The 23,226-nt window shown below is 39.8% G+C and overlaps 3 protein-coding genes across 5 annotated transcripts in view; 2 read left to right on the forward strand and 1 right to left on the reverse strand.

Moving 5' to 3' along the window:
* Window positions 1-1,547: 1,547 nt before the first annotated feature.
* Window positions 1,548-2,227, reverse strand: H2AJ (H2A.J histone). Its single transcript, XM_082635984.1, is given in 2 exon segments — window positions 1,548-1,752; window positions 1,755-2,227. Coding segments are annotated over 2 exon segments (441 nt in total). The 5' UTR covers window positions 2,122-2,227; the 3' UTR covers window positions 1,548-1,678.
* Window positions 2,228-4,230: 2,003 nt separating this feature from the next.
* On the forward strand, window positions 4,231-4,885 carry H4C16 (H4 histone 16; the record flags this gene model as incomplete). Its single annotated transcript, XM_082636130.1, has 1 exon — window positions 4,231-4,885. The coding sequence occupies exon 1, from the start codon at window positions 4,574-4,576 to the stop codon at window positions 4,883-4,885; it is 312 nt and encodes a 103-aa protein (XP_082492256.1). The 5' UTR covers window positions 4,231-4,573.
* Window positions 4,886-5,480: 595 nt separating this feature from the next.
* GUCY2C (guanylate cyclase 2C) overlaps window positions 5,481-23,226 on the forward strand; it is a 114,840-nt gene continuing 97,094 nt past the window's right edge. For 2 of the 3 annotated variants that reach the window (XM_082635093.1, XM_082635097.1), the window contains exon 1: window positions 5,481-5,600. In XM_082635093.1, coding sequence (XP_082491219.1) covers window positions 5,499-5,600 — 102 coding nt within the window. In that variant the 5' untranslated portion in view covers window positions 5,481-5,498. The remainder of the gene's footprint in view (window positions 5,601-23,226) is intronic. The other variant, XM_082635096.1, reaches the window with a different exon arrangement.

A 23,226-nucleotide genomic window follows, 5' to 3' on the forward strand; every position in this document is an offset into this window, starting at 1 on the left:
TGGTATTTTCTCACATTTCACATATTTATTAAAGCATTACTGTGCCATTAATCAACACAACCCCAATAGGCATTGTTGGAATGAGGTCATTACTTTAGGCCTCCGAACACGGGTATGTGTGGCCTAACCTTTGTATACTTCAATCACATGGGAGAAGTAATCCCAACGTTCATTCCACAAGCAACAGAGAGACACAAGTACTAGTGGAAGCTGAAGGGAAATCTTTCTCTGATAGTAACTTATTTGTTCAGTGTCCTACCTTCAGGACACTGAACAAATAAGTGAGCTTTCAGAGTCAAAATCTAGTTGGTCTCATCTACAGCTATACCCCATCACCCAACACCTAGTACTGTGCATGGCATATAGAGATGCTCAATAAATATTGGGGAAGAAATAAAGACAGTCCATGTGAGAAAATGGGCCATCTACAATACTACCAAGGATGAAGACATACTCTTTTTTTTTTTTTTTTTTTTTTCAAGAAGACTTCAACTCTGACTCACAGGAAAGATGAATCCAAAGATGTAAAATCTAAACGGGGATCTTTTTTTGTGGACCATGAGGGCCAGGACAAAGCTTGTAGAAAAGGGTGAAATGGAAGGGTCAATTAAGGACAGATTGGATGGCTAGTGTGTAACGTTCAAATTCCTGATCTGAAATCATCTGTCCTTGCCTTTTCTCACATCTCACATATTTATTAAAGCGTTACTGTGCCATTAAGCAACACAACCCCAATAGGCATTGTTGGAATGAGGTCATTACTTCAGGCTAGTGGTAGAACATAAGGGACATCAAGAGGGTGATTTGTTGTTATAAAGCAAAATCAAACCAATTACATTTCCACAGGAATCTAATATGGTGGAGATAAGACCATTATGAAGCTAGAAACTTGAGAAAATCATTTTTAAAGCTCATAAGCATATGAAACTCATGACGAAAGGTGCTGCACTGTTCTGCAACATGAGTGTCAGGGGAACAAACTTCCAACCTCGTGACTCAAGCTTCCGTATTACACATATTCCTGGATGTTTCCTTCATTTTAAAGAAATGTAAACATAAGCGTGTACATAAAAATATCTGATACCGAAAACACAACAGCTGTCAGGCCAAGAAAAATCTGTTGACACCGCGTCGTCAGGGCCACACTCCCAAGACGGCAAGTTATTTTACCTTTTGAAAAGTATGGCCGGAGAGACAACTTCCTGCCCAAGACCAGCTCGAAGCCACCGCCTCCTTCCTAGAACAGGTTCCTGAACTGCCCAAACAGGGCAGGGGAGCAAAGGCCCTGGGAAGGGAAAGTAAAAATAATTCCCCCAGCCGCATTCGCACCTACTCTGTCTCTCCTCCGCCTTCAGGCGAGGAGGGAGAGTTCCCAACTCTGCCCACCTCCAGGCCAGTGGGTCCCTTCTGGTCTCTCTTGTCCGCCTTGAGGGTGACCTGCAGACCAAAGCAGCCCAGAAAGTGGATCAGGCCGACCCACCAGTACCTCCTCCAAAGGCCTCCCGGTTGCCCCCTGGGCCACCCGGCAGGCCCCCGCGATTACACAGTTCTCTCGACCAGACAACTTTCACCGACTTTATTGGCCCCCGACCCTAATGGGCCCCTCGCCGCCCACCTCCCCACTAGATCGCGCCGGCCCTCCATAACATCAACCGTATTCAGAAACACTGCGGGGTGGCTATGGAAAGAGCCTTTGCTGAGGAAGCCAGCTCTCCTGGGGCGGCGTCAGGGTCACTTGCTCTTCGCCTTCTGACTCTCCGTCTTCTTGGGCAGCAGCACGGCCTGGATGTTGGGTAGGACGCCGCCCTGGGCGATGGTCACTTTCCCCAGCAGCTTGTTTAGCTCCTCGTCATTGCGGATGGCGAGTTGCAGGTGGCGAGGGATTATCCTGGTCTTCTTGTTGTCCCGCGCGGCGTTGCCAGCCAACTCCAGGATCTCCGCCGTCAGGTACTCCAACACCGCTGCCAGGTACACCGGCGCCCCGGCTCCCACTCGCTCTGCGTAGTTACCTTTGCGCAGCAGTCGGTGCACTCGGCCCACCGGGAACTGCAGGCCCGCGCGAGAGGACCGGGACTTGGCCTTTGCCCGCACTTTGCTGCCCTGCTTTCCGCGACCAGACATGTTTGTCTCTCGCCTAAAACTCCAGCTAGGGGAAAAAAAACCCAGCGGTCCAGTTCCTAGAATGGGCGGGCAACGTACCACATCTGAACTGCCTCCACCAACACTTTGCTGACACTAGGCAGTGCCTTCCCATTGGGCGCGGCAACAACCTCGGCTCCGGTGACCAATGACAGGCAGCCTCTTTCCCAATTAGAGCGCTGGCAGAAGGACCGCCTTCTCCATCTTGCTCCAATCAAAAGAAAAACTGCTAACCCTCATTTACATAACCTCCCATATGAATACCCTGGGCCCGACTGCTCCGCCTTTAGGGGGTCAGTTGAACTTACAAGATCCTGAGGTTTCAACGTCCTCGCTCACTCCCAGGAAAATAACGTCTTAAGAATTAAGTAACCAGGCTTCCCTACTGGCGCTAGTGGTGTAGTGGTTGAGAATCCGCCCGCCAACGCAGAAGACACAGGTTCTACCTCTGGTCTGGGACGATCCCACATGCCACAGAGCAACTAAGCCCGTGTGCCACAACTACGGAGCCTGCGCTCTAGAGCCGGCAAGCCACAACTACTGAGCCCGCATGCCACAACTACTGAAGCCCGTGCTCTTAGAGCCCATGCTCCACAATAAAAGAAGCCACTGCAATGAGAAGCCCGCTCACGGCAACAAAGAGTAGCCCCTGCTCACCGCAATTAGATAAAAAAAAAAAGCCTGCACGCAGCAACGAAGACTCAATGCAGCCAAAAATAAATAAAAATTAAGAAACCATGGTAAGAAACAGAAAAAATCCGGACTAAAGTACAAGGCCTGAAGCAAGAAATGCCTCTAGCACTTGAGGTCGCAGGGTATGCCCCCTATTTTTGACTTATTATTATTATTATGGACACCTTTTATTCTTGTAAACAAGAGAGATCTCTAACTTGAAAATGTTCTAACCTTGATTTCTTAGTAAATATTTAAAAGCCAACCTATTTTATCATTACAAGAATCCTGACTCTTCAAGACTTTTCTTCTTTGAGTCAAGGATTAAAATCATGTGGTACAATTTGACTATTTAGGATTTTTTTTTTCCAGCCATCCGGACAGTGTTCTGAGAGCTCTTTTAATTCTTCTTTAACAACAATAACAGTAACTTTTTTGTGCTATGGAGATAGGAAAGGATAGGTAAATAATAAGCATTTAGGTATATATAAATATTTACCATAAAGCTTTCCTGCTGGAAAGGCTTATTCATCAGGACTAGGGACAGGGAGCACAGTTTACTAAAATATTTGTTCCTCGAGGTGTTAAGTACCTGGGAAAGAGTTATGAATCATCCTCTAAATACTGCTGCCTTTTATCGCAGTAAACCCTTTTGGGAAGACAGACAGTCCTATCTCCTAGAGGGGCGACACTACACAAAAGTTTCATTTTTGCTCAGGGATTCTCTTAAGAAAAGAATGGAGAGCCTCCTAATTGGGGATCTGCAGTATAAATCACTAAAGCCACGATCATGGCATCCATTATTCTACAAGAACTTTGAATTTTTAAGTGAGAACCTCGGGTTTTAATGAAATAAGAATATTACAGTATTTTAACTAAATAATCACAGAAATAGTTATTTGATTGAAAAGCAAAAAACGCGCTTCGGCTGGAGGCGGCGGAGGCAGTAAAGTCTGCCAACTGTGCAGAAAAATCTTCAAGGGAAAAGTCTGGGGGGATTGAGGGGGAATGGGTAAGGTTAGACTTTTTGAAAGGATTTTAGTTCTTTCTCCACGGAGCCCCCAAAAGAAAAAAAAGAACCATTAAAAGATTTTCTCTACCCCAGCTAGTGACTTAAAAAGATCCACAGGTGTAAAGCAACTGCTTTTAAATTTAACATGTAGTAAAGCATTCCTGGTTCCTATTGATTTTCACATTAGTCTGAGAATGGTATTATAAGAGTAAGCATTCCGTTTGAAAACTATAAAATTAGAATTCCCGCGCCCTACAGAGAGAGAGAGAGAGAGAGAGAGAAAAGGCAAAATAAATTTTATCGAGTCTTTCCTCAATTTCATGGCAAAAATAAGAAAAACTTTCCCAAATAAGCAAACAAGAAATTTTTTTTTTTTTTCGGTATGCGGGCCTCTCACTGTTGTGGCGTCTCCCGTTGCGGAGCACAGGCTCCGGACGCGCAGGCTCAGCGGCCATGGCTCACGGGCCCAGCCGCTCCGCGGCATGTGGGGTCCTCGCGGACAGGGGCACGAACCCGTGTGCCCTGCATCGGCAGGTGGACTCTCAACCACTGCGCCACCAGGGAAGCCCTATAGGGAGAGAATTTAAATTAAAAAAAAAAAAGAAAGAAAGAAATCTCCTGGAGCCTATAGCTCCGCCCACTTTCTTGAGGTTTTCAAACAGGTCCGCTAGAAGGAACTATAAGCCCAGGTTCACAGCTCATAGAACTACTAGCAGCTTGCTTTTCGGTTTTAGTCGTGTGTCGTGAAAGATGTCTGGCCGAGGTAAAGGTGGCAAAGGGCTGGGTAAGGGAGGTGCTAAGCGCCACCGGAAGGTCTTACGGGACAACATCCAGGGTATTACGAAGCCCGCCATTCGCCGTCTGGCTCGCCGTGGTGGTGTAAAGCGCATCTCTGGCCTCATCTATGAGGAGACCCGGGGAGTGCTCAAAGTGTTCCTGGAGAACGTGATCCGTGATGCGGTGACTTACACGGAGCACGCCAAGCGCAAGACGGTCACGGCCATGGATGTGGTGTATGCGCTGAAACGCCAGGGCCGCACCCTCTACGGCTTCGGCGGCTGAGGTGTGCCTGCGGCTTATCTCCAGATCCCAAAAGGCCCTTTTTAGGGCCCTCAAAACGTCAAGAAAAGAGTTGGTAGCGCTTAAACTGCCGTGTGAATGTGCATATAGGTGCTTCATATGAAGCGTTAATTGGGGTTAGGCTTGAGGTTTGGGGAGGTGTGAGCAGCAGAGCTCGAGCGGGGAACCCAGCGTCCGCGCTTAGAACGTAGCCTGGGAAATGCGGCGCAGGGCAGTAGTGACCTTGTTCTTTGTTTCAGAGCCGGACTGCCGACCTTGGATTCCTTTTGGTAAAAGAAGGCATAGCTACCTTTCGAAACCCACGTCTTGCAAGTGGTAGACTCTTCTTAGCGGCGGAGGCTTTGGGCCCTGAGCATATATAGAATGGCTTGTATGCAAATAGGGTGAGCCGGCTATCCTCCTCCGATTGGATAGGAGGCGGCAGAGGGGGCGGTTCTCGCTGGTCGACCCCGCCCCGTCTCTGAGACCGCGGATATCGCGGCGTCCAATAGGAAAGCTCGAGGTGCAGGCCTAGTGTGGCGCGCCGGAGTCTGCCGGGTGTGAATATTTTATTTTTTCACTGACTTTGTAAGGGGTAACCCAGCTCAGGCGCTGAATGCAGGGTGGCTGCGTGTGGGCGAAGTCCAAGGCTGGGCCTGAGCCCTCGGCCCCTGCGCTAGCCGTGGGTCAGCTGCACAAAGATAGACGCGCCGAGCAGGTGAGCGTTCCGATCCCGGCGTACCCTGCGGCGGTGCTCGAACTCCTAGACGTGAGGAATCCAGGAGTTAGCCGGCAGCGTGGCCGGGGCGCAGGGCAGCGTCCTGCCCAGCATCCATGCGCTGCTGTTGCTCGGGAGAGAGGGTCGTGTGGCCCGGTAGCAGCCGGGAGATAAACCCTCACTTCCTAGTAAAAGTCGTTTTCCGAATCGCGGGCAGGGCTGAGGAGAGGAGAGAGGAGGCGAGTTGGGTTCTAAGGGGTTCAGTGAAAAGGATGTGGCGAGAGAGCTGTGTAGTCGTGGAGTCCTACGCAGTGATCCTTCCCGGGAGAGCAAGGAGCGGTCCGTTTGCGGGCGCTTTTTTGGGTCGCCGGCGGAGCTGGAGACGGCGCCCCACCTGCGTGCCGTAGGCAGGGACCGCCAGCGGGGCGAGGCGGGAACCGAAGTCATTAAAGGGCCTCGCTCGACTCCTGGCTCTGTCACTCCTAACTAACCTGTTTATATGAGGGAAATGGGGAAGGGGCTTAAGGCCCCCAAATGCGGTGTGATCCCATGCACCTTAACTGATCTCCCCCAGCTCCGGCTTGTCTAGACATCGTGAAATCACTTAGCTTCCTAGAGGTGGTTGCCTGGATTGGCTTTGGGGTAATTTCCCACCCTTGACTGCGATGTATGTGTATCTCATTTTAAGCGATATATCAATATATCTCATATGTACTCTAGCCAGGGAAACATTTCTTGTATTCTCTCAGCAGAGACTGGCATCATATCATTTATTGAATATCAGACACTTTGGGACAAATTGTATTCCATGATTGCATTTGATTCCCCAGCAAATTTACGAATTATTTATTATTAATTACCATTTTACAGATGAGGAAACTGATACGGGGTGGGGGGCAGAACTGAGCCAGGATGTGAACCCAGCCCTGTTGGATGCTGCACGCTTTGACCTTAACCGTTATGTGCTACTAATTCTGCCAGGGAGGCTCCCGTCCCTATTTGCTGACATTTCACTTCTAAGTGCTTTCTTCTACTCCATACTCAAGTGTATCCATGGTGCTGGTATTAATTAAATTTCTGGGGCAGTGAGACAGTCCCATAAGTTCAACTTTCTTTAATTCAAGTGAAAAAACCCCTGAGTTACTTAAAAAGAAGCAGCACTTCTGTGCCGTTGTATTTGTTGAGTGAGCGAATGAGTGAATTTGAGTAGATACGTAATGTACCTATTAAATCCCCAATTTAGTGTGAATCAGATTATTGAGGATGAAGGTGGGACTGCAGTGGAGCATGAAAATAAGTATTCGTATGATAATTTAAAATATTCTTTAAGTATTTAAGTTATTTGGAATTAATTTTTTGTTTATATTTTTGATGGTGGCCTCAATTTTTTTGAACCTGTCTAGTAGAACTTTATTTTCCCTTGTAGCACAGCTTTTTTGTTTTTGTTCATGTTTTATGTACTTTATAAAATATGACCAAATTATTTGAACACGAGAAATCTTTTGTTTTTGTCTGTGAGTATGAGTCCCATGGTAGTGTCCAGTCCTGAAGTCATCATTTTCCAAACCAAAACTGGGTCACATGATTTGAGAATGCAAGATACCTGAAACTAGAACTGACTGAGATTTTCTGAAGTTGACTAATAAAATGCCTTCCTACACGTTTGTTAAAGAACTTAATTTAAAGCTGTTCTATAAGGCTTTTCTTACAATGTGAATGAAATGCTGTTGAAATTAGATCCTGTAGCAAAGTCATCTCTTCTGAAGTTGAACATTTAATGCCTCTTTTGTCCCAAGAACTGTTAACTTTTGAAGATTCAGAGATAAATAAGCCATCAAGAAGCTTCTATTTTCCAAGTAAAGAGCGAGGGAAGGGGAAGACATCTATGTGGTACACAGGTGGTTTGCTATAATGGAGTGGCATGAATGAAACGCTCTTGGTGTACAGAACAAATTTTATCAGGCCTAGGGGTGTCTTCAGAGATCAGGTAACATTTGTTCTGAGCTGAAGGCCCTTTGGGGAAGGAGAAGGCCACAGCAAGCTTGGGGAGCAAACAGTGTGAACTAATGCCAGAGTAATTTCTAGGCATGATGTATTTGGGAAACATTCTAATGTTGGATATTTAATTTGTCCTGTTGCCTGAGAATAATGTAATGGACCAGGTAAACAGTTGGATATAAATTGAAACCAAGTCCAAACAAGCCAATAGAAAAATGAGCAAAAGACAGTGGAAAAACATGGCCAATAAGCATAAAAAGAGATGTTCAGTTTGAGTCATCAGGGAATTGCAAATCAAGACCACAGTGAAATGCAATTTTTCATTCACTAGGTTGGTAAAAAATTTTTAAATGACAATAGTAAGTGTTGCACAGAATTTCTTATAACACTAGTAGGAGTATAAAGTGATTCAGCTATTTTTGAAACAAAACTTTGTCATTGTCTTGTGAACTTGAAAATAGATTCTCATTTATGCTGAACCAGCAATTCCATTCCTGCATATTTACCCAAGGGCAATGATAGCACTTATGTACATGGTGCATGTTCAGTGAAGTTCTTGGTAGAGCTCTTCACAGTAGCTAAAACAAACCAGCTGCACATGGACAAGAGACTGGATGAATAAATTACGGTGTGTTATAATTTGGCAGTCACATTGAACCGATAAACACAGTCAATTCATGGCGGTCTACAACACATGAAGACTTGTGACTTTATTTATTTGGCAAATATATATTCTAAACTAATATATGGTTGACGATCACCTGTGGGAGTCCTGAGGAACTAACTGAGCATTGCTGCCTTCCACAGAAAATTAACAGTTTCTTCTTCTTTGGGCTGGATGCTGCTATCAACCTGTGACCATTTTAGTGCCCTGTGGGTGTCCCAGCTTGTTGAAGAGGCTCATATTCTACTTCGCCTCCTTACAGATTTATTCTCCATTGCAACCCTAGAGTGGAGGCTTGCTTACCTCTCACCTTCAGTTGTTATTTCACTGTCCTTTTATTTTTTATTTTTTGTTCTTTGATTTCCCTTATTTTCTTCTGGCCATAATAATGCAGTGTTTGTGCTAGAAGGTTCATTCAGATTGTGTAGATTGCCAAACTGCTGTAAGTGGATTTCACTAACTACAGCATTTGAATTTATGTGTTTTCCCTGACTAGTCTGTGAACTCCTTGAAAGCAAGAATCTGATTCATATGTGTACCCCTAGAACCTCAGACCTAGAATTTGGAATACTCATAGGCACTTATTAATATTTTGGGAAAATTATCTATTTGATAATATGTTAACATATCTTACTAAAATGAGTTGTTTTCCATATATTTTCATTTTCTGAAAAGATTTTATACCATGACAATTATCTGTCCCTTAAATTTATTAGTAAACCATTTGCCTTGACCTGCCCTGGAGGTTATGTTTTGGTTGTCTTTTCAGATTCTTTAACCATTTTTATTGGTCAGCAAAGTGACCTGACAGGTGCAGAGAAGGGCTACCTTAAATATCATATGTGGAATATTAAAAACTTAATAAACAAACAAAAATTGTAGTTGATGTTTACCCTTAAGTAATTCTTTAATAACTGGCATTAAACGTTATGATAATGATTATATTCTGATATAAGAAATAAGTTTGCTTATTATGAAATCCAAAATTCTACCTAAATATTTTTGTACTTACATACATAAATACCTACATATTTTGTATTCTAAGGTTATCTTTCACAAAACTTTTCCTTGAGCTCACTCAAATAATAATGTCCCAAAATCTGAACAACTGCTTTACTATCTTGAAGATTATAATCGTGCATAACAATAAGTACTTGGTGTCTAATACTTTCTTATGGGATATATGAAATTTGATTAAAAGCAAGCTATCTTAGAGATAAATTTTATATTAATCTTGCAATTTGCTAAACCTTTGAATTAGGCATTCTAGATATATAAAAAAGAGATACTTTTATATTTTCAATTAAATACCTGCAATTCTGCATCATCTTTACTCATCTTCATTGTCATAATCATTGCTGCCAAACTCTTGGGTTTTGTTTTGTTTTGTTTTGTTATTTATTTTATTTATTTATTTTTGGCTGCATTGGATTTTCCTTGCTGTGTGCGGGCTTTCTCTAGTTGCAGCGAGCGGGGGCTACCCTTTTGTTGCAGTGCATGGGCCTCTCATTGCGGTGGCTTCTCTTGTTGTGGAGCACGGGCTCTAGGCTCCCAGGCTTCAGTAGTTGTGGCACGTGGGCTCAGTAGTTGTGACTCGCAGGCTCTAGAGCACAGGGTCAGTAGCTGTGGCACATGGGCTTAGTAGTTGTGGCTCACGGGCTTAGTTGCTCTGCGGCATGTGGGATCTTCCCAGACCAGGGCTCGAACCCATGTCCCCTGCATTGGCAGGCGGATTCTTAACCACTGTGCCACCAGGGAAGCCCAAAACTCTTGTTTATTCACTGAAGAATAAGATAAAGAAACTGGAGGAAGGTGCTGCCTGTGTTCAGCCTTTTTAGGAAATAATTTTCTTATAGTTTTGTTTCTCTGCAACTTATAGTGGTTTTATATTTTTAACTTAATCTGACAGTTAGCTTTTAATAGAATTCAGTCCATTGTCACATTTAAACAACTATAAACGTGATTCTTTCTTTCCATCTTTATGTTTTTCTATTGCTGTTCCTTTTTGCTATTTCTACTGGTTTTATCACGACACTGTGGCAGACATCACTGGCAGACATCCATTATCCATTCTCCCGTTTGTTCTTAATACCAGAACCTAAATTTTTGGGGGAGTGATAATGCACTCAGGAGAAAAACTGTATTTCCAAGGCCCCTGTGGTGAGAGGAGGGCCGTATGGCTGGTGGAAGCTGTGGGTGGAGCTTCTGGGAAACCTGACTAAAAAGGAGGGTAACTCAGATGAGAGATCCTCTGTAGTTCCCTTTTCCTCCTCTTTTTCTTCTTGGAGTGTGGGAGTAATCATGGCCGGGTAGCACTTAGAAGATGGCATTGAAAAAGGAAGTCGAATATTCAGGATATTGGAACAAAAAAATTAAAGGAGCCTGGACAGTGATGACCTCGTGAAGCCACTGTTGTCAGTCTTGAGTGGTCTACTTTCAGGGGCATGAGGGAAAAAATAAACTTGTATCGTCGGTAAGACCCTGTTATTTCAGGTTTCTATTACTAATTACTAATCGCCCCAAAGTAATACCAAACTGGCAGAATGTATATTCCCCTTTCTTCTTTGTTAATTTAGAAGTAATACTGTATTTTTTATTACTGGTTACATTCTCTTTTGACATGCACAGTTAAACCATATTCTTTACCCTTTTTATAAAATACCAGCTTTTGCACATCCAGCCCCTTCACTGTTCCCCCTGCCTCAGAAAGTGGAGATTTCAGAATATATGTACTTCCCCGCCTTCCGCCTTTACTCACAGGTTAACATCTTTTTAATAGTTTTATTTTCTTCTTTATATCCCCTGTCAACTCCAAAGATTTGTTGAGATGATTTAGCACTTTATTTCTAGACTATTATGATTTCTCTTGCAGAGTGCCTTTTTTTTTCAAGAATCATTATGTAGCATTTATATTACAAATTCCCAATCACTGTATCATTATCTACTCAGACTTAATTATACATACATTGCAGGAATCATAGCTCACTACTATTTGTTCTCTTCTTCACCTTCCCTGATTTTGAAGTCTCTGTTCTGATTTCTTTTTCTTTTTTTTTTTTTTTTTTTTACTTTTGGCTGTGCCATGCAGCATACAGCATCTTCCCCAATCAGGGATTGAACCCATGCCTCCTGCAGTGGAAGCACGGAGTCCTAACCACTGGACTGCCAGGGAAGTCCCCTGATTTATTTTTCAATTGAGTAGTCCTTTTTGAAGAATTTTCCTTAGGTGAGGTATGTGGGTAATAGAGTCTATGAAATTTTGTAGCTCTAGGAATATCTTTCCTTCACCCTGGCTGGTAAATGTTACCTAAATGATATATAGACCCTTAAGTTGTAGCTCTTTTTTTCCTCAGAAGTCTGGATAGTGTTCCATGGTCCATCAGCTTCCAATGTGCAGCTAAGAAGTCCCATTCTCGTTCACTGGCCTTTATTCATTTATTATTTGTGAGATTTTATTTTTATCCTTGGAGTTCAGTCATTTTACCAGGATATATCTGAAGGTATTTTGTTCTTGTATTCCATGACTGTGGTAACTCCTTTTCAGTCTACTGACTCAACTTATTCTTCACATTAGGGAACTGCTTTCCCTGAATCAGAGCCTAAGACAGGGCTTGGGTGCAGATTGTTTACTGAGGGAGTACTTTTCAAGAAAATGTGAGGGCACAGTGGAAGCCAGGTAGGGAAAGGAAGTTATTTCCAAGGGCAGGTAAAGTCTAGCCTTGGTCTGATCCACAGGAGTTTCTGGAGAGGGAATTATAACTCTGAATTGTCCCATCTTAAAGCAGAGGCCACAAAACATGTATAATATAAACATATTTAAAAATTTTCTGAGGTAAACATATTTTTAAAATAAGAAAAAATTATGATTAAATATTTTATTGTGGTATGATCAAACATGGTTTTATCCATATCTTTTCTTGAGCTTTTTTGGTGGTGTTCTGGATTATGTCAATTTATTTCTTTTTCTCAGTTTTATTGAGAAATAATTGACATACATCACCAATGGTTTGATTTGCCTATATTGTGAAATGATCGCAACAATAAGTTTAGTTAAGAACCATCATCTCATATAGATACAATAAAAAGAAAAGAAATCCTCCTCACGATGAGAACTCTTAGGATTTAGTCTGTTAACAACTTTCCTATGCAGTTGACCTTGAACAACTCAGAGGTTGGACACACCAACCCTCGTGCAGTTGAAAATCCTCCTATAACTTTACAGTCGGCCTCCTCATTCGGTTCCAAATTTGTGGATTTAACCATCCACAGATCATAGTAATGTAATATGTATTTATTGAAAAAAATTCATGTGTAGGTGGACCTGTGCATTTTAAACCCATGTAATTCAAGGAATAACTGTATATCATCCAGCAGTGTTAACTATAGTCATCATGTTGTACATGATATTCCTAGTACTTACTTACCTTATAACTAGAAGTTTGTACCTTTTGACCACCTTCCTCTAATTCTGCCCCCCACCACCCCTCTTCTATAGCCACAGATCTGATCCCTGATCTCTTTTTCTGTTTTCTATAAGTTTGGTATGTTTGTGTTTTTTTGTTTTTTAGATTCCACATATAAGTGAGACCATTCAGTATTTGTTTTTTCTGTCTGACTTGTTTCACTTAGCATAACACCTTCAAGGTTCATCCGTGTTGTCACATGTGGTAGGATTTCACTGTTCTTTATGGCTGAATAATATTCCATTCTTTATCCATTCATCCATCAATGGACACTTAGGTTATTTCTGTATATTGGCTATTTCAATAGTGCTGCTATGAACCTTGGTGCAGATATCTTTTCAAGTTAGTGTTTTCATTTCCTTTGGATATATTCCAAGAAGTGGAATTGCTGAATTGTATGGTAGTTCTATTTTTAATTTTTTGAGGACACTCCATATTGTTTTTTATAGTGGCTGCTCCAATTTACAATCACACCAACAATGTACTAGGGTTCCCTTTTCTTCACGTCCACACCAACATTTGTTATCTCTTGTCTTTTTTATGACGGCCATTCTAACAGGTGTGAGGTGATATCTCATTGTGGTTTTAATTTGCATTTTCCTAGTGACTAGTGATGTTGAACATCTTTTCATGTACCAGTTGGCCATTTGTGTATCTTTGGAAAAATGTCTATTCAGGTTTTTGACATTTTTTATTTGAATTAGTTGCTTTTTTGCTTTTCAGCTTTATGAGCTCTTTATGTATTTTGGATTTTAACCTTTTCTGAGATATACGGTTTACAAATATTTTTCCCATTCTGTAGGTTTTCTTCACTTTGTTGAGAGTTACTTTTGCTGTGCAGCTTTTTAGTTTGATGCAGTTCCACTTGTTTATTTTTTCCCATTAGGTGTGATTTACAAAAAAAACCATGACCAACACCCATGTTAAGGAGCTTTTTTCCTACATTTCCTTCTAAGAGTTTCATGGATTCAGATCTTACATTTAAGTCTTTAATCCATTTCATGTTAATTTGGGGGAGTGGTATAAGATAGGGATCAATTTTCATTTTTTTACATGAATATTCAACTTTCCCAGCAACATTTATTAAAGAGATTGTCATTTCTCCACTGAGTATTCTTGAATCCCTAGTTAAATATTAGTTAACCACTTATGCTTGGGTTTATATCTGGCTCTCAGTTCTTTTCCATTGGTCTGTTTGTCTGTTTTTATGCCAGTACCATACTGTTTTAATTACTATAGTATTATAGGATAGCTTGAAATCAGGAAAAGCCTCCTGCTTTGTTCTTCTTTCTCAGGATTCCTTTGGCTATTTGTGATCTTTTGTGGTTCCATATAAATTTTAGGAGGTTTTTTTTCTATTTCTGTAAAAAATGGCATTGCAATTTTGATAGAGATTGCACCAAACCTATAGATGGCTTTTGGTAGTATTGACATTTTAACAATATTAATTCTTCCAGTCCATGAACGTGGGATACCTTTCTATTTATTTGTGTCTTCTTTGATGTCTTTCATCAGTGTCTTACAGTTTTCAGAATAGAATTCTTTCACCTCCTTGGTTAAATTTATTCCTAAGTATTATATTGTTTCTGATTCTATTGTAAATAGGATTAATTTCTTTTTCAGAAAATTTGTTGTTTGTATATAGAAATGCCACTGATTTTTCTATGTTCATTTTATATTCTGCAGCTTTACTGAATTCATTTATTAATTCTAACAGTTTTTTGGTTTTGTCTTCATCTGCAAGTAGAAATAATTTTATTTCTTCTTTCCCAATTCTGATAACTTTAATTTTATTTTCTTGCCTGATTGCTCTAGCTAGGACTTTAACCTTTCACCACCAAGTATGATGTTTGCTCTAGGCCTCTGATGTATGGCCTTTATTTTGTTGAGATATGTTCCTTCTGCACCTAATTTGTTGATTGTTTTTATCATAAACAGTTGCTGTATTTTGTCAAATGCTTTTTCTGCCTCAGTTGAGAAAATCATATAGTTCTTTTCTTTCATTCTCATTGGGGGATTTTTGATTATGCAGTCAATATCCTTACTAGTAATTGGTTTATTCAGATTTTCTGTTTCTTCCTGATTCTGTCTTGGTAGGTTGTATGTTTCTAAGAATTTTTTCACTTCTTCTACGTTGTCCATTTTGTTGGCATATAGTTATTCACAGTAGTCTCTTATGATCCTTTGCATTTCTGTGGTATCATTTGTAATGTCTCCTTTTTCGTTTATAATTCTGTTGATTTGGGTTCTCTCTCTTTTTTCCTTGGTTAGTCTAGCTAAGGGTTTGTCAATTTTCTTTATCTTTTCAAAGAACCAGCTCTCAGTTTTGTTCATCTTTTCTGTTGTTTTCCTGTTCTCAGTTTCATTTATTTTTGCTCTAATCTTTATTATTTCCTTCCTCCTGCTAATTTTGGGCTCAGTTTGCTCTTCTTTTTCTAGTTCCAGAGGCATAGAGTTAGAATTTTTATTTGGCTTCATGCAAAATGGATAGCAGAAACTAGATTCTTATGCTAATCACATGGCAGGCTTTTTTTCCCTTGGTCTTTGCAGAGTAGAATGTAACTGTTAGCAATCTGGACAATATAATTTTTACACTGTTGGAGTGAAAGATATGAAGGAACCATAGAGGAAATGAAAGAAGCAATAATATTCTCAACTTATAAAAAAGGGGATTGAACTTAAAATTCCTATGTGAAGTGGGGCTGAGATATCTGTAAGGACATCATAACATTTTTTTTCTTTTGATACCATATACTCATATTACTTTGTTAACTTTTTTTTAAGATCCATTTTGAGAAACAGCAATTTATAATTTTAGTGACAGTAATGTAGTAATTACCCAGAAGCATATACAATTTCCATTTTTTTGTTATCTGTGAAATGTTTATAAGGAATTTTAATTTCTGCTTGGTCATTAATTACCTCTACCAGTGTATATTGATATTTCAATATTATCTCCAATACTAGCTCATAGGAAAGATACAACCCAGTACAGCACCTTCAATCTGTCTAGATCTTTTCAGAGAGCCATTGTCTTTGATAAAGTTACATATATTCAGACCCACTGAAAGACTAATTCCTGGTGTGTGGTGAATTGGGGTTTTTCAGTGAAATTTGCTTCAGTCACCAACCGAAGAGATTGTTGCCAGGAAGAAACAAATGAAGCCATGGTTTTAGTTGGAGATTAATTTGAAAATCATGCCACATTAAATGCCAAGTATATATCCAAGTTTTGCATTCTAGAAGGACCTTGTGCATGCGTGGGGAGAGACAGAGAGCAAATTCTCCGGTGTCTCTTCTTATAAGGGCACTCACCCCATCATGAGGGCCCCATCCTCATGACTTCATCTAACCTCACTTTCCTCCCATAGGCCTCATCTTCAAAAATCATGATATTGAGGGGTAGAGCGCCAACATATGAATTTTGGAGGTCACAAATATTCATACCGTAATACATGCCTTGTATGTTCAAGGAATACCCAGATGGCCAGTGAAGGTCAAGCAGAGTTGGCTAAAGAAGGACCGGGAGGAGATGCGGTCAGAGGGTCTGTTGGCTTAAGATACTAAAAGGGCATTGCCCTTTATTCTGAATGAGATGGGGATCCACTGGAGGAGCTTAAGCTGAGGAGTAATATGATCTGGCTTATAATTTAAAAGAGCTAGTTTGTTGGTGGTGAGGAATATAAACTGTAGGAGGCGAGAATACAAGAGATGATGATAGTTTGGACCAATGGCAGTAATTTGATTCTAAATGTATTTTGAAGGTAGAGCCAACATATTGGAAATTAGAGAGGAATTGGATGTAGGATATAAAAGAAAAAGAAGAATCAAGGAGGGCCTGGTGGCGCAGTTGTTAAGAATCCACCCGCCCATGCAGGGGACATGGGTTCGAGCCCTGGTCCGGGAAGATCCCACATGCCACGGAGCAACTAAGCCTGTGTGCTGCAACTGTGTGCCGCAACTACTTAGCCTGTGCTCTAGAGCCTGCGAGCCACAACTACTGAGCCTGCATGCCACAACTACCAAAGCCCATGCACTTAGAGCCTGTGCTCCACAACAAGAGAAGCCACTGCAGTGAGAAGCCCATGCACCACAACAAAAGAGTAGTCCCTGCTCACCGCAACTAGAGAAAGCCCACGTGCAGCAATGAAGACCCAATGCAGCCAAAAGTTAATTAATGAACTAATAAATTTTTAAAAAGTGGTATTATTAACAACAAAAAAAAGGAGGACCTGAGAAAGGAGAGTGGTAGAGAAGTAGAGTTATAATTATTGAGATGAGAACAACTTGGGGAGGAGCAAGACTGGAGAGAGGAGCTGAGGAAAACAGTAGTGCAGTTTTGGACATGAGAAATTTAAAGTATGTATTAGACATCCAGGTGGAAATGTCAAGTCAGCAGTTATATATAAAATTCTTGAGGTTAGGGGAGAAGTCAAGGTTAGAAATATATGTATTTAGGTGTTATCAGCATATAGACAGCATTTGGAGCCTTGAGTTAGATGAAGACCATCTCATAACTCATAACTCCTTTTTAAGAGCAAAGAAACCTTTTCAGAGATCCCTAAAAAACCTTCCCACATGTCTCACTTGCCAGAATAAAGTCACATGGCCATGCCTAAGCTCATCATTACAAAGGCAATGAGACCACTGCAACTGAATCAGTTAATTAGGAGTCACCTCCTGGAGCAGGGGAGGAGCCAAGCCTCCCAGAAGCTCATGTTAGCATGAGGATTAGCAGATAGCTGTACAAATTGTGGTGCCAGGAAAAAGGAGGGATAGGCCTTATAATCATTATAGATGTCTTTAGCAGCAGAGATCAAATTTTAGTGGCAGCTTTTAAAGGTCTGGCATTTTCCTCCTTCTTCCAGCAGGTGGGAGTATTTCCAGCAGTCTTTCTCATATCTTCTATATTACTTACCGATACCACCTCCTCTTCAGGTTTCTTCTGCTGCCAAAGGAAAGTGAAAGGAAGTGTGACATGTTACAGTGAAAAATAAAATACCTTTTTTTACCTGTGTGGCAGTTTATTCTGTATTAAATATTTTCATGAGCTAATCTCTAATGGATATCTCACTTTAGTAAACTTTATTAATTATTAATCCATCAATTTTGACATAAACTAAGCTGGGCTTATTCTTACCTTGACTGAGTTGTTTCGATAGTTTAAAAATAAAGGATGTAAATTATTTAAATAACTTTCTGCAAAATACTTTGCTATGAAATCAAAGCTTTAATTACTTACCTTAATTTGATTCTGGAAAAGCTTACAGAATCTTAGATACCTAAGTATGAAATTGTCTTCTCTTTCCTTTTATCTTCTAATTGTTGCACTAGTAATACAAAATTCATCTTGTGTGCAAAATAGTTTTCTGTTTCATATATAAATTAGACTAATACAGTTTCTTGGCAAAAGAAGAGTCTTAATTGCATTACTCACAGTTCAAACACTCCCCCCACACTGTAAAGAAGATATGCAGATAAATATTCATTGTGCACTTTCCTTATTATCCTCTTTCTTTTCTGTGACCCTCATACTCACAGAACAGCTTTGCACTGGGCCAATAATGCCATTTAAGGCTAACCACCTTTCTCTTTCCCTCACAAACTTGGGCAACTCCTGCCATCTCAGGTCTTTAACTGTTTATTCCTCAGTTAAAGATCTGGGAGCCAATCTAGTCATGGTGTAAAGGAAGAAAATTAAAGACAAAATTCAATAGTAGATTTCCACTTCCAAAATAGTAGGGTAGATGTAGTTTGCCATGTTCCTCCTGCTAAGTACACCAAAACCCTGGACACTGTATATAAAGCAAATAAAAGAAGACTCTAAAAGGTGGAGAGAAAAAGACAGATTGATGAGGGAACTCAGAATCCAATGAACAACAAAGTGGTGAGTTTTCTGGGTTTTCTTTTTGGCCTGTAGATCCCAGTCTTGGAACTGCAGAAGCTAGAAAACTGGAAACACTAACAAATGCAGACAAAACAAGCCCAACAAAAGCCTGCTCTCTCTAGCTGGAGGAAAGGGAAGCCTAACAAGACAGAAAAGTTTTAGACAGTAACAACTCTCTCCAGCCAAATACCAAAGAAAAACTGTTGTCTCACCCCACCTCTACCAGAAAAGGAGCTCGGATTTCCACCCTTGCTGGGCTGTAAGAAGGCATGAGTGAATAACCTAGACTCCCATCTCTACCTGGCAGTAATGAGGCTATGTCTCTCCCTTTCCCTGCCAGAGTGATGTCCAAAGAAGATAGATAAAACAGGAGGTTAAAATAAAATTCAGAGTCTCATAGTATAATATCCAAATGTCCAAATTTCAATAGAAAATCATGTTATACCAAGAACCAGAAAGGCCTCAAACTGAATGAAAAGATAATCAATAGATGCCAACATTGAAATGATAGAGATGTTAGAATCATCTGTCAAATATTTTAAAGCAGCCATCATAAAAATACTTTAATGAGAGGTTACAAACACACTCGAAACAAATGAAAAAATAAAATTTCTTCAAAGAAATAGAAGATAGGAAAAAGAATTATACAGATGATTTGTTGGAGCTGTGAAACTATTCTGTATGATACTATGTTGGTGGATACTTGTCATTATATCCAAACCCATAAAATGTACAGCATCAAGAGTGAACTGTAAGCTGTAGACTTTGGGTAATAATAATGTGTAAATTAGGCTCACCAATTGTAACAAATGTACCACTCTGTGGTGATGATGCTGCGAGGTTGATAGTGGACAAGACTGCATGCTGTGTGGTGGCCATGAATATATGGGAACTCTCTGTATTTTCTGTGAATCTAAAATTTTGCTGTGAATCTAAAATTTTGCTGTGAATCTAAAATTTTGCTGTGAATTTTGCTGTGAATCTAAAATTGCTGTAAAAAAATAAAGTCTGTTAAAAGAATCAAATGTAAAATTTAGAACTAAAAAATAAATTAATTTAAATAAAAACTCAGTGGATAGGCACAAAATCAAAATGTAGAGGAAAGAGGAAAGAATTAGTGAACTTGAAGATGGAACAATAGAAATTACCCAATCTGAATAATAGGAAGAAAACAGAACAAGAAACAAACAGCCTCAGGAACTTGTGGGAATATAACAAAAGATCCAACATTTTTGTCATTAGAATGTCAAGGGAGAAGAGAAAGGAGGGCTGCAAAAGTATTCCAAGAAATAATGTCTGAAATGTCCCAAATGTGGCAAAAGACATAAACTTAGATTCAACGGCGTGAGTAAACTCCAAGGAGTATAAAACCCCCCAAATCCTACCAAGGCACATTAAAGTCAAACTTCCAAACACTAAGGACAAAAATTCTTGAAGGCATTGGGAGAGAAGTGACAGCTTATATATAAGAGGAAAACTATTCCAATGATAGCACATTTCTCATCAGATATTGTGAGAGCCAGAAGGAAGTGCCACAACAATTTTAACATGCTGAAAGAAAAGAACTGACAACCCAGAATTCTGTATATAGCAAAAATGCACTTTAGGAATGAAGAGTAAATCAAGACATTCTCATTAAGGAAAACTAACAGAATTTGTCACCAGCAGACCCACTCTAAAATAATGGCTCAAAGAAGTTCTCTAAACTTAAAGGAAACAATGAAAGAAGGAATCACAGAACATCGCAAAGGAAGAAAGAATATGATAAGCAAAAATATGAATAATTACAATAGACTCCGTTCTCTTGGGCTTCTTAAATTATGTTTGATGATTGAGACAAAAATTTAACATGTATCTGGTGTGATTCTAAATATATGTAGAGTAAATATTTAATAAGATTGTTTATGAATGGGGAGGGTAAAGAGATATAAAGGAGTGTCAGGATTCTGTACTTCATTTGAACTGGTCAAACGATGGCATCAATAGACCGTGATAAGTTATATGTGTATATAACACCTAGAGCAACCATTTAAAAAATTATATAGAGAGATACACTCAAAAACATTACAAATAAACCAAAATAGAATTCTACAAAATGTTCAAATAACCCACAGGAAGGCAATAAAAATGAAACAACAAAAACAGAGAACAAGTAGAAAACAAACGTAAAAAATGGTGGACTTATTCCTTAACATATCAATAATTACATTAAATGTAAATGGTGCAAGTAAACAAATTAAAAGTAATCTTGGCAGAGTGGACTTGAAAACATGACCCAGCTATATGATGTCTATAAGAAACTCATTTCAACTATAAAGATATAGGCAAGTTGAAAGTAAAAGGATGTAAAAATTTATATCACACAAACTTTAAAGAAAGCATATGTGTCTATATTAAAATCAGATAAAGCAGAATTCAGAGAAACATAACAAAACTCACCAGAGCCAGAGGGATATAATGTAATAATAAAAGGGTCAATCCACCAATAAGACATATCAATCCTAAATGTGTCTGTATCTAATAGCAGAACTGCAAAATATGTGTAGCAAAAACAAATAGAAGGGAAAGGAAAAATAGACAAATCTACAATTATAACTGGAAACTTCAGTACCCCTCTTTCAGTAATTGATAGAACAACTAGACAGAAGACCAGCAAGGATATAGAAGACGTCAACAACACCATCAAGCAACAGAATCTTATCAACATTTATAAAACAGTCCTCCCCAAAATAGCAAAATACACATTCTTTTCAAGTGCCCAAGGAACATGTACTAAGATAGACCATATCTTGGGCCATAAAACAAACATTTTTAAAAATTTAAATCATACAGAGCATGTTCTCTTGCCATCGTGGAATCAAACTAAAAACAGCAGAAGGAAAACAGGAAAATCTACAAATGTTTGAAAATTAAACAACATACTTCATGGTCCTCTTCAAAAAGGAAACCTGAAAAGAAATGAAAAGGGCATTGAATTGAAAGAAAATGAAAATATATCAAAGTTTATTGGATATAGCTAAAACATTGCTAAAAGGGAAATTTATAAAATTAAATAAACGTATTAGAAAAGGGCAAGAGCCTCAAATCAATAATCTAAGCTCTCACCTAGAAAAAGAGCGAAGAAAATCTGGAGACAAATATAAGGAAATATTAAGGATAAGAGCAGAAATCAATGAAATTGGAAACAGAAAGACAGTACAGAAAGTCAATGTAACCATGGGTTTTTAAATTTTTTTAATTTAATTTTTATTTTTTAAATTTTTTATTTTTTTAACTTTGGCCACACCACGTGGCTTGTGGGATCTTAGTTACCCAACCAGGGATTGAACCTGGGTCCACACACTGAAAGCCTGAGTCTTAACCACTGGAGTGCTAGGGAATTCCCCATGGATATTTTTATTTATTTATTTATTTTGTGGTACGTGGGCCTCTCACTGTTGTGGCCTGTCCCGTTGTGGAGCACAGGCTCCGGGCCTAGCCACTCTGCGGCATGTGGGATCTTCCCAGACCGGGGCACAAACCCGTATCCCCTGCATCGGCAGGTGGATGCTCAACCACTGCGCCACCAGGGAAGCCCCCCATGGATATTTTTAAAGATCAATAAAATTGATAAACTTCTAGCAAGACTGATAAAAAAAGAGAAAAGACACAAATTACCAATATCAAGAATAAAATAGGGTTAGCACTACAGACTGCACATGCTAGAATCATAGTAAGGGAACAAACTTTATACACATGAACTTGACAACTTAAATGAAATGGGTCAATTCCTCAGAAAGTACAAACTATCACAAATTATCCAAAATGAAATAGATAATGCTAATAGACCTATAACTATTTTTATAAATTTATTTATTTTATTTATTTATTTTTGACTGCGTTGGGTCTTTGTTGCTGTGTGCAGGCTTTCTCTAGCTGCGGCAGCGAGCAGGGGCTACTCTTCGTTGCGGTGCATGGGCTTCTCATTGTGGTGGCTTCTCTCATTGCAGAGCATGGGCTCTAGGTGCGCAGGCTTCAGTAGTTGTGGTGTGTGGGCTCAGTAGTTGTGGCTCACGGGCTCTAGAGTGCAGGCTCAGTACGTGTGGTGCATGGGCTTAGTTGCTCTGCAGCATGTGGGATCTTCCTAGACCAGGGCTGAAACCCGTGTCCCCTACATTGGCAGGCAGATTCTTAACCCCTGCACCATCAGGGAAGCCCGGACCTATAACTATTAAGGAAATTGAATTTACACTTTAAAAAAGTCTCCCAGAAGAAATATCTCTAGGCCCAGATGGTTTCACTGAAGAATTATACAAATCATTAAAAGAATTAATGCCAATTCTAAACAATCTTTTCTAGGTAATAAAAGAGAAGGAAATACTTCTTGTCTTATTTTGTAAGCCTAATATTATCCTGAGAAAGAAAGAAAGAAGTGGAGAAAGGAGGGAGGGAGAGAAGGAGGGAAAGGAGGGAAGAAAGAAAGGAAGGAAGGAAGAAAAGGAAGAAAGGAAGGAAGAAAATTGCAGACCAATATCCCTCATGAATATAGAGGCAAAATTCCTTATCAAAATATTAGCAAATATAATTCAACAATATAGAAGAATTCTGCATAATTAATTAGGTATATTCTAAGAA

This window comes from Mesoplodon mirus, assembly GCF_964341445.2.
Source record: "Mesoplodon mirus genome assembly, chromosome: 11".
NCBI lineage: Eukaryota > Metazoa > Chordata > Mammalia > Artiodactyla > Ziphiidae > Mesoplodon > Mesoplodon mirus.